We start from the raw sequence: 12,411 nt of genomic DNA, 5'->3' as shown, positions 1-12,411 counted from the left end.
TTCAGAGGCGTTTGGTCAGTGACGGGAATAACTTGTACATGGCATAATCCAACAGTGTCATCAGTTAACAAGTATTTGTGAAACATAGGTGTTGATGCCTGGATCATGAGCCATGCGTTGGTTCCACTTGTTTGTCTTTAGCCTACTCCCTGGTCACAAAGCACTATAGGAAGTGAGTATGACCCAACACTGTTTGAAATGAAGCAAATCCCAGCACTGCAGTCTGGCCTTGGGACCTGTGAATATTCTTAACCCTCCTGTGCAAGGCTGCCTAGCCTAACTGGCGTTACTGTCTTTAACATTGGGAGGAGTTGGATTTTTTAAGCATTTTAGGAGGCTCTTTCTGATATCTCTGTCTACTGCCTTTTTCAAATTACTTTACCTCTTCCATGCTTATTGAAAATCTTTATAGGGGCAAAGAGGCCATATCCTCCAAATGTCTTTGTACATTTGAGGTGTTCGCCATGTACCTCTTACAGAGTCCTAGTTCCTAATGAGAGATTGCCATTTAGGAATTAGTTACATACAATGTCATTTTTTTCTGCACTGCATTTTTTTTTTCTCCAAACTCTGCTACGTCTAGTTTCTTAGCTATGTAGATCTTGGGTATTTATAACCATTATGTTTCTGTTCTGTTTATATGAACAGTGGGTCATTACTCTAATTCATATTAATTGTATATGAATGAATGGACATTTTTGTCAACACATTACTTGTAATTCTATTACTATTTTAGATACTGTAGAAAGGAATACAAAAGAAGTCGAAGTCACTTTAAGTAGGTTATCATCTACTGGCAGAAAAGGAAATATATTATGGGCTGCCATGAATGAATTTTAAGATGCTACTTTTTGGATGTTTTAGAATAGTCACAGATTTTTTTTTTCCCCAATGTGGATTTTGGCCTCTTGCCCATTCGGTAAATGAAACATGTTAAAGTTTTCTTTTAATTCTAATATGATATGTAGATGCATAGAATATTAATGTCTCTTCCTTAGAGAAATTTCTATATTGACTTGAATATAAAGTAGTGTCAAGTGTAAGGTGAATACTTTTCTTACCCTTTATATTGAAAAATTAAATCTCTGTCATGTGTATGATACATACCTTTCCATTTTGTTTCATGCATGAAATTACCACCTTGGTCTCTCCATTACTGCCTTCTCAGTTTTTTTATTCCTTCTGAGAAATACATGCCTTATATCCATAATCCTACATTTTACTATGTATCCTGTTAGTCTTTACTGGTATGTGCCCTTTATGTATCTAGAAGATTTCAGAATGAACATCTATGGGTATTAGAATATAGGAACAGTATGTGATATGGCATTATTTTCCCCAAAATGTTCAATTTTCTCTCTTAGTCTTCTTTCCTCCCTACTTTTGTCCTTCCACCTCCACTCTAAAGTGTTTTTTTTAAATCTCTTCCAGCACATTGGTCCCTTATTAAACCCCATTCTACTCTGTTTCAGTAAATACTAATCTAGAATATTGCTTAAATTCTGGGTACCACACTGACAAAGATGCCCTTTCACCTTCATCATCATCAATAAGTAGCTATAGCTGAATGTCTTTGGAAAACGCTGTGGAAGCCCACCTCAAAATGACCATCCCTAGCAATAAGTGGGTGACCACAAGACGTGGAAAACGTCATGCAGGAGTCTGCAAAGTAATGGAATTCTAGTTACCCCTATGGATCTGTTACTGCATGTGTCCACCTTCCACATTTGTTTTGTTCTGTTATCTTTTTGATCTGGTTATATAAAATAAATGTTAATTACTATGGTTGGTTTTAATACATTGTTGACATTGAAAGTGTGCTAGGACCATAAAAGCAGATGATCATAATTAATGAAATATGTGACTTTTTACTAACAGAAAAAGGCAATCCATAAAATTTGCATTTAGTAAAGCAAATCAGTTTTAGGATTCAAGATGTAGACCTCATGGTGGTGTCTTATTTCGAGCTGCTCTAACAAAAATACCACAGACTGAGTGGCTTAAACAACAGAAATTTATTTTCTCACAGTTCTGGAGGCTGGCAAGTTCAAGATTAAAGTGTTGGCAGGGTTGGTTTCTTCTCTCCTTGACTTTAGATGGCCATTTTTTCTCTGTGTCTTCACATGATCTTCCCTCCATACCTGTCTGTGTCCTAATCACCTCTTATAAGGACATTAGTCATAGTGGGTTAGAGGCCCACTCCAGTGACCTCATTTAACCTTAATTACCTTTGTAAAGGTCTTATCTCCAAATAGTCACATTTTGAGGTATAGGAGTTAGGGCTTCAACATGTGAGTTCTGAGGGGACACAATTCAGCCCATAACAATGAGGTGGTTTCTAGGCACAGACCTTGCTGAAGAAGAGAAAAAACACAAATTTGTTCTCTAGTGAATCATTCTTAGTCTAGTGCCCAATCCCACCTCAGAGGACCCAGAGTGTGCAGCTCGTTCCTGAGGGCTTCCGTGTGCCAGGCACTGTCCAGGACTTCATACACATTAATCAAGCATCAGTCTTTCCTTACCTCTTATGTGTCACCTCTCTCTGGTATATTGGGAAGGTGTGATGGCAGAAAAAGATGATGTGTCCCAATGTGGTCCAGAGCTCCCTATGTGACCACCACTCCTCCAGCTGTGGGTTCCTCCCTGCTCAGCCAGGGGCCACGCCTCACTCCACTGTTGACCACAGGAGGAACGCTGTGGTGCAATAAGACTACTTTTTAAGGAGGCTTTGCAGAGGGGGAGGTAAAAACTGGGAAGATCACACCTCTCTTTGTGGCCCCATCCATTATTACTCCACTCTGGAGAAGGAGGGGTGGAAGGGCACTAATCCCATCATGAGGTCTCCACGCTCATGACCTAATTACCTCCCAAACCCCATCTCCACATACTGGGGAGTTTCAACAATGCATAGCAGGCAATTTCAAGTGAATTTACTTTTCATAAGTTGTGAATTGATATAGATTGAAATATTGAAAACAGGATCTGAGCATCTGCAGTCTGGGTTAAGAGAAACATTTGAAGCTTTCTTTCACTGCTTAATATGTTGTTATGGAGAATTTTTTAAACATTTTAAATTATTTCGTATGAACTAAAATGGTGGCTCTCTCTGCAGGCTACCAAGAGCCACTGAGTGGTGGTGGAGGGCAGCAGTTTAAAGGGCTGAGAGTGTGAGAATCTCTACGACTAATCCCATTTTGTCTCTGTAACAGCACATCTTGGAGGCATGAATTAACCACTCTCTGGGTGCCACTGTTTTCCTTTTCTTTTTAATGGTTATATTTTTCATCAGGTTCCTACTCATCAACCTGAAAAGGTTGTCTTGAGGATTGGCTGATATTATTATCTGACGGAATATCAGCCAGCCATTGGATTAGCCATTCAAATTACCGTGTTGTGCCCTTAGAAAATCGTCAGATTGGGGACTAAATCATAAATTCAGTTTTTTTATTATATAGGTCTTTATATCTTCTTTTTTTTTTTTTTTAAGATTTTTATTTATTTATTTTTTCCCCCCAAAGCCCCAGTAGATAGTTGTATGTCATAGCTGCACATCCTTCTAGTTGCTGTATGTGGGACTCGGCCTCAGGATGGACGGAGAAGTGGTGCCTCAGTGCGTGCCTGGGATCCGAACCCGGGCCACCAGCATCGGAGCGCACGCACTTAACCACCAAGCCACGGGGCTGGCCCATATCTTCTTGATAATTTGTATTTGTTGGGGTTATTTGCCTACAGGGAAGAAGGAATTTGTATATTTTTCCGGGACTAAATGGATAACTATTTGTAGAGCTGATAAAAACTTTCGGGGGACACTAGTTAGAATTTAATTTTATTTTTATTGTTAGTTTTTAACCTGATAGGCTGAATAACTACTTGTGAATATTCTTGACTCAGGCTGCATTTGAGTCACTTTTCTTACCTCAATTCCAGATATTTCATGAGACTAATCCGAAGCTGAACTGGAGTGCTTCAGATTATTTCACATACAACATTCAAATAAACAAAGAAAACTTTTCTCAATGACAAGTATTTTAAAGTTTGGGTTATCACTTAAAATAATTTGTCCACATATCATAAAATGTCTTTAATATAAAAAGATATAAGAACAGTGTTGGTTATGCCAACCATTACTGAATAGTATCTGTCTTTTTGCCGACTTTTGTAAACAAGAAGTCATCCTTTACTCTGCTCAACTTCACGGTTCACATCTAACCTTTGAGCAAGTTTGTGGACCCTAGCTTAACATATATCTGAGAAGAAACCCCTTCTTGTTACTTCCATTATAGAATAGTGAGGGAGTAAAGATTGAAGGCTCTGGGGGCTGGCCCCATGGCATAGTGGTTAAGTTTGCACGCTGCACTTGGGCAGCCCGAGGTTCACGGGTTCAGATCCCGGGCACAGACCGACACACTGCTCATCAGGCCTCGCTGTGGCGGCCTCCCCCATACAAAATAGAGGAAGATTGGCACAAATGTTAGCTCAGGGACAATCTTCCTCAAGCAAAAAGAGGCAGATTGGCAACAGATGTTATCTCAGGGCCAATCTTCCTCACTGAAAAAAAAAAAGATTGAAGGCTCTGGAATCAACTCGTGGTTTGAATTCTGTGTCTGCCGCTTATTAGCTGTGAGCCCTTGGGCTAGTTCATCTCTGCCTCGGTTTTATCATCTATAAAATGAGAATAAAAATAGTGACCTATGTTATATGCCTGTTGCTAAACACTGTATGTACAGCTTTTAGAGCAGTGGCTGACAGTGGTAAGTGAGTATTAGCTATTACTGTTATTTTTATCATCATTAATTATTATACAGTGTAAGTCCAACCCACCATTCAAAGTGAACTTTATAAGATAGACATCATATTATGTTACTCTCCTGCTGAAAAGCCTCTAGTAGTTTGCAGTTAACTTGGAAAAAAAACCCAGAGTCCTTCCTGTCATCTTCAAGGCCCTGTGTGATGTGCCTCTTCTAGTGCTCTGACCTGGTCCCCAGCTGCCCTTTGCCTGTCTCCGACTCTAGGTACAGAGCACTTTGTTCTGGCTGGAACTCTTCCCTGCTCTGTCCTGCCCCACCCCAGTCATTCTGATTGCCTTATGCTGGCACTGTCTCCATAGCTCTGTGCACAGCCAGCTCCATAAGGACAGGGACTTCCAGCATCTAGAGCAGGGCCTGCTACTGGTAGTTGCTCGATAGGTGTGTATTTGTTGAATGGATGAATGAATGAAACAAATGGTAATTGTCAATCCTAATGCTTTGTGTGCTTTTAGAAAATAAAGAGCTTGCACAAATATTGTCAAAGTCAAGTTAAATTCAGTTAAAACCATCGGAAGTTTCTGTGGAGTTTAGTGAACATGGTGAAGTGGAAGAAAACAGTGAACTAGGAGTGAAAATACTGGGTCCCGGTTCTCCTTCAGTTTCTGCACTAAAGATCACCTGGCTTCGCTGAGACTCAGCTTTCCTGCTATAAAACACAGGCAGGACTGGATCTCTCTGGAATGTAGAGCTCTGAGAGGCTGCCCAGTTAAAGAAGAGGACAAAGGGGTGACTGGGAGGCACCCTGAGCCCCTTCACTTTAACTAGAGCAGTTTTGTTTTTATTGCCTTTATATATTGGGGGCTCATATGAAATTTGGTTGGAAAAAAAGAATCTGCTTTTAAAAAGTTTAAAAACCCACTTAATTAGAAGAGCACAAAGGTTACTTTTAGCTCAATAATTCTAATTCTGGTAGCTTAACTATTTAAAGGATATTGTTTCTTCTTAAAGACTGTTTCCTAAATGGCAATTTATTGCACCTTCCTTTAATTCCTCATTAATTTTCTGATGTTAGTTATTTAAAATATAAAACTAAAGGTATCCAATATGATTTTCTCTTGTTTCTTTTATTCTTCTCTTTTTTTGCACTTAAAGTTAGGATCCTTTTAGAATGTTAACTTTGAAATAGAGCCATACTGTTTCTTTTTATCATGAAGTTATACTGTGAAATGTACTTAAGATAATAATAAACTATTTGGGGACAACTTGGAGACCATAGTTGGTCATTAGTTGATTTTTAATTTTGCAGACCTGCTTGATAGGAAAAGTTTTACTGAGTTTTCAAAACCATTTTAGTTGAGGTGGGCTAACGTGAAAGTAATGTAATGGTAAGACATTGAACTACTGACTTACAGGATGGTTTTAGGAATAGAAATGAGAATATCAGCCTTGCGTTCTTGAAAAAGCGGGTAACAAAATATCTTAACAAAATATAGGAATCGTGTGTTACACAATTGTATGAACTTTACTCATAAGGTTATAAAATATTCCCATCTACATACTGCCTAATAAGATTTTGAGTTTTGGTATGTTTTAATGTCAGTTTCTCTAAAAAATGCTTCTCTTAATCCACTGAAATTCTGTGGTATATATGTATGTGTATTCATGTGTATGAGTGCACATATGAAAAGTATGCAATTATTCATAATAATTTCTTTCTTATATTTGATACTATTTACTCATGTATTTATGTTACTTATGAATGTATCTTTCCCTTTAGCGAAAGAAGATGAATTTCCAAAGAAACCTTTGGGACAGCTTCCACCTGAATCTCAGTCTGCTGGCATTAGTCACCTGAGCAATGGACAAAGAAGTGTTGGCAGGTCAAGTCCTCATATGAGCAGCAGAAGAGAAAGTGGCTCATCACCTCACAAAAAACATGAGCACTCCCCTCACCATCAAAGCAGAATTGGTACACCAGAACGAGTAAGGCAGCTAAGACAGAAATCAGCGGACGAGGATGGTAAAAAGCTTAAAGAAGAGGCCGATTTTCAAAGGAAACTTCCATCAGGTCCACAAGACAATTCCAGGCAATATAATCATGCAGCTGCTAACCAAAATAGCAATGCGACTTCAAATATCAGGAAGGAATTTGTGCCCAAATGGAATAAACCGTCAGATATTTCAGCTATTGAAAAAACTGCCAAATATGCCATCGAAGGCAAAAGTAGATCAGCACACCCCACGCTTACAGTCACCATCCCTAGTTCTGCTGATGCTCGGATATCAAATGTAAGGCAAAAGATGAAGGTGTTGGAAGCTGATGAAGGGAAGCGTGGCTCTACTGCATCACAGTATGATAATGTACCTGAAAATGAAAATGGCGCTTCTATTGAAGAGGCTCTAGAAAGGGCTTACTCTCAAAGTCCAAGGAATGTTGTTTACTCTCATAGTCCAAGAAAGCATGCTGAGCCAAGTTCTAGTCCATCAAAAGTATCAAACAAGTTTACTTTTAAAGGGCAGCCTCCAAGTTATGCAAAATATCCACCTCACCTAGATGGGGAAGATCGCGGGACAGTTCATCCACCATCTTACAGTAATCCCCCTGTTTACCATGGAAATTCTCCAAAACACACCCCTACTGCTAACAGCAACTTTGTGTCTCCACAGCTTACCCCTGGGACTCAAATGAATCCTTCCAGGAGACCTTATGGTTCTACTCTTTCAATCGATACTTCTCCAGAGAAATCTTACAGCCGCCCAACTCCTCTTGTACTACCATCTAGTCGAATAGAAGTTCTTCCCGTTGATATTGGTGCTGGGGGATATTCGGGCAATTCGGGGTCACCAAAGAGTAGAAAATTCATCATTCCTCCAGTGGATTATTTGCCAGACAACAGAAAATGGTCAGAAGTTAGTTACACATACAGACCTGAGATGCATGGACAATCGTGGACTCGAGATCCTAACCGCAGCCACTTAAGCAATTTACCAAAATATTCCACCTTTCAACATGTATCCTTTCAGGACCATAACCTCCCAGCAGTTTCAGTAGATAGTCCAGTGCGGTATAGAACTTCACCAGTTTTAGAAGATGCCACTTCCTCTGGGTATCAATATTCAGGGCCCTCGCCTCCAGGATATCACTACAGAAATCGGGATGGACTTTCTATTCAAGAATCAGTATTGCTGTGAGAATTCTTCTGTACTTGCTAAAGACGAAAGAATAGAAATCATATGAAACCCATGTTGCTATGTTTATAATGGCCAAAGCAGTATTTTGTACTATTGTAAACAACTCGCACAATTCTAATAAGAATATATGGAAGTGTTTTCATCCTCACATAGATGCTGCTTAAGATGAGCATTTTAAATTGCATCATCACTAAACCTGTTAAAAGGAATTTAACATGGAAACATAGCAATAGCAGTTAGGGATGCACGCACAATAATAATTCATTACTCAGTTCCATTTATATCTTTCTCCAAAACCTGAACATTTTTACTCTATTAGCCCATTCTATTTTGAGTAATGTTACAAAGCACTGAAAAACTGTCTGTGTAGAACAGGTATTTTTAAGGCTATATGTAGTGTATGTGTCTTTTAACAGATGTTATAGGTGTCTATGCATACACATTTGAACACAGAACTAAAGAAACATTTAAAAACTACTTTTAATCTAGATCCATGGAATAATTTATTATTCTTTTTCTTAACTTGTTTTTTAGTTACTTTTTTTCCTTATATTTTTAACCCAGGTCTTAAACTGACTTCAGAGTTTGCCCTGACTTAATTTAACATCTCGCAGAATGCTCTTCATTCTCATTCAATTGCTGCCATTTTCTTTCAGTCTGAAAATTAAAGACATTGGAGAGATAGGCTGACCACTTAATGGTGCTGAAAAGTCGGGGCAGTTAAAGTAAGTTCATGGCCAGAGGTGCAATGCTCAGTGTATCCATGCATGTGAGATCAGTTTTACTGCATTTGTGCCCTTTCTTCTGGTCTGACTCTTGCAAAGCTCGGAGCAGAATGTTCCTTGCCAGATGCAAAGGAAATGCTATAATACACTCTCCAGTGGATGCCAGCAGGAGAAGTTGCAAGTTACTGATCACCAAGCACTCACACAGGGCAGCAGAACAAACTCCTTTGAAAGTCATTTGAAAGCCAGATTAACAATGTGGTTACTTCTGACTTCTGCCCCTCAAATTCCTGCAGGGCCTCCCCACAAAGGGCCCAGGTGGTCATTTACATGATCTTTTTCGGGCACTCTTTTCTTTCAAGAATGTAGTCAATGGATATTGCTGCACTTAGGCTGTTAAATTATCGTTGTGTAAAATTATAAAAAAATGATCCTAATTATTAATAGGAGTCTAAGATTTTGGGGTTTTTTCCAGAGTGTGACTTTCAAAAATCTTTTTTTCTTTTTCAGTGAAAAAAATTCAGGTTCATGGTAAAAAGTTAGCAATGTCTTTAAATAGATTCTATTACACTACAATTACCAAAATACTGACAAAGTTTTGGGCATTCCAAGAAAGTCTGACTTTGTATTTAATCGGAGAGCTTGTCTTCAACATGGCTTTGCTCATATTTGAGTAGTAGAGAGTAGAAAACCTGACATCGATGGCTCTTGTTGCAAGTTGGAGCTTGAAACTTTCAAGGTACAGAAGTGTCTTTTAAAATGAGAGTAACATTTGTTTAGCTAGTGAATGTGACAATATTTTTTATGTATATAATAAGTCTAATGTAATTTTAATCAACTTGGTAATGATGTTATTACATGGCAGAAGAAATGCAGCGTATGAGCAGCCAAGCACCACACTGCAGCTCCAGCAAAGTCCTGCTGGCCCTGGACTCTTGATCCCAATCATGTGGGAGCTTAGACATAAATGTGTAGAAAAGTGTAGCTGGGGATATTAATTCCAATTTTTAAACCATGCTTCTGTGACTTACAATAAACCAAGCTGTACAATTTAGTTTATGATAGCAGCATCTGGCTGCTCCAAAATATATATATCAACAGTGGTAAATACTGTAGATTTATATATATATATATATATATATGCAAAATATATATATACACACACTATTTTCTTATGTCATCTATGACATTTTTTATCTGTATACTTTTTTTGATGTGATTATTTTTAACATGCTAAAAGTAATAAGTATATTTGTTTTGTGTCTTTTATGTGCTTTTTTCATATGGCAAAAGTGGGATGCTTCTAAACCTAATTCTCTTCTAACTGAGTAGACCTTGCCCCGTGTTTGCCTACATGACTTTATGTGGATCACAGTTCTGTGTTATATGCTTTATTAATTTCCAGTAGTACTGGATTTAAAACTATGTCACCTTTCCTTTATTTTACTTAATCTGCCATTATTAATAGCAATAAGGTATTATTTCTAGTCTTCGTCATTATAAAATGTGGCTCTCTGTTAAAGTAGGAAAATTTAATTTGAAGTTATTTTGCCACCATACAATTTTGCTCTTTCAAATTTATCTTTTAATAAAAGATAAATAGTGAAATAATGATAAAAGATGAAATATATTGGTAAAGTGGGTTGAAATATATTTATGAAAAACATATTTGGTAAGGATTTTCGTGGTGTGGAGACTGATTTTATTCTAACTACATGTCCATGGTGTAAATATTTTGCCATTATTAAGTCTGTTCTTCATAGCTGTTTTGCCTAACACAATAAGCACTTGTGTATAGTTTTTATTTTTTTAATATTTAGTTTGAAAAGTTAAAGAAACTAAACCCAGAGTCTCAAAGATTTTTAAAACTTTGACTCTGGTGCTTATGTTTCCTATAGGATGTAAAGAAAATAGACAACTTTTTAAAGCTGGGAAACAAGAGTGTACATATATATATGTAAAATCAGGTATCAGAGTATTGTAGGGGAGGAAAAAAATGTTTTCCTTCTACCCTTCTAGGTTCTGTAAATTGGACTGACAAAAGACAGACTAACAGGAGAAAACAAACAGAAGTTTATTAACACAGCGTCGTGCATTCACATGGTACCCAGTGATGAGTAACTCAGAGACGGGTAGACTTGCAGTCTATATAACTAACTTAGTGGGAGCGGGAGAGAAAGGCACTTAACGGAGAAGCAAATGACTTTTTGGAAAGGTAAGTGGGCCCTTAGGACAATAGATGGGAGACCTGGTGGTTTGTGACAATGTCTGGGTGTGATGCCAGAGGAGGAGATTAGAGTTGCCCTGGGAGGGGATTTATGACATTGAGTTCTTTGGGGAGGCTCTGCTTTTAGGCAAATAAGGGATTTCAGGAACTCAAATGCCTTCAGCTCAAAGTCATTCTTAGGCCAAAGTGGCATATTTTGGGGTGGCATGTCCTTCAGCAGCAATGATGGAATGTTTCTTGAAAGAACGAAAAGAGATTCAATCAATAGGACGTTTCTGGAGAAGAAAAATAGATGTTTACAGGATGTGATGGGATTGTTTTAACTTTTTTCATTTTAGGAAGATTCTAATACTAAACTTTATGTCATACTCAGTGTAACTTTAAAATTGAGTTTCATATTTGTAGCCTTTCAGATCTCTCCCTCAGGGCCCTTTATAATGCAAGCACAAGAACAGTACCTAGTCTGTACTTTGCTGAGATCTCTTTTCTTTTCATTTTCTTGATTAGAGAAAAACATGCCATGTCCACACATAGGGATTTATTCACAGAGGACCTATAGCTTAATCTTCTGGAAATATTATTACTCTCAGTTGTCTTCTAGACTCACAGCTTTACTTTAGTATGCACTTGATTGTGGGTTAAGTTTATGGTTTTACGATCTCTTTTTGTTTTAATTGTTCACTTAATGGATTTTCAGTGTCCATTTCTATTATAGATATTAATGCTTATTGACCAGGTGGTTTTAATAAGTCAAACTTTACTTTTACATTGATCCAGTGTGCTGAGAATAGGAAGAAAGGATTCCATTTAACATTGATTTGTGAATTGTACTTGCAGAAGGATTTTCGGTTATCCATAAATCTAAGCATAACTGCCACCATTTTATAAATAAGAACACTGAGAAATATAGGAACAAATTTTAGATTTCATAGGAACGGATCTCAACCTTTGCTGCTCTTCAGAATTATCTGGGGAACTTTTAAAAAATGTTCCCCTTGGTTCCCACCCTGGGCCACTTAAATCACTGTCTCTGGGGTGGAACCCAGGCATCAGGTAATTGTATCTTTTTCCCCACTCAGTCAATTAAGCTCTTTCAAAAATAAAAATCCTTCTAAAGTTGATTGTCTTATATTCCCACTATGAGCCATCTCAAAAATTCTTAACAGATCAGTTTCAGAGTTTAGAAACTCTGATTTCAGGTAAGTTAGGAAAAATTCCACTGGAAAGATTCACATTACCTGCCATCTCTGTAAATTTTGATGAACTACTGACAGCTGTAGAAAGTATAAATGGCTTCAGATGGAAGGTGGCGTGACCCTGTAGTTTCTCTCATTACTGCTTACAGCAGTTCTTCAAAATAGGTAGAGCCTTATTAAGAGTTCCATTTTCCTAGACAACCTCTGTCATTTTCCTTAAGTGGCATGCTAACAAAAGGCCGAAGCTGTTTGGAAGCCTAAGTGCATTTTCCCTCTGTGAGGAGCGGAGAAAGTGCTACTTAGTCTGTTCATTCACCTGACCA

General features: G+C 37.9%; 1 protein-coding gene across 6 annotated transcripts in view; it reads left to right on the top strand.

Annotated features, from left to right (window-relative positions):
- USP6NL (USP6 N-terminal like) overlaps positions 1–10,331 on the top strand; it is a 163,338-nt gene extending 153,007 nt beyond the window's left edge. For all 6 annotated transcript variants that reach the window (XM_058532408.1, XM_058532406.1, XM_058532407.1 and 3 more), the window contains one exon: positions 6,526–10,331. In XM_058532408.1, the coding sequence (XP_058388391.1) occupies positions 6,526–7,940 (1,415 nt within the window). In that variant the 3' untranslated portion in view covers positions 7,941–10,331. The remainder of the gene's footprint in view (positions 1–6,525) is intronic.
- The last annotated feature ends 2,080 nt before the right edge of the window (positions 10,332–12,411 follow it).

This window comes from Diceros bicornis, chromosome 36, assembly GCF_020826845.1.
Source record: "Diceros bicornis minor isolate mBicDic1 chromosome 36, mDicBic1.mat.cur, whole genome shotgun sequence".
Classification (NCBI taxonomy): domain Eukaryota; kingdom Metazoa; phylum Chordata; class Mammalia; order Perissodactyla; family Rhinocerotidae; genus Diceros; species Diceros bicornis.
This window is presented reverse-complemented; position numbering and strand designations above follow the sequence as displayed.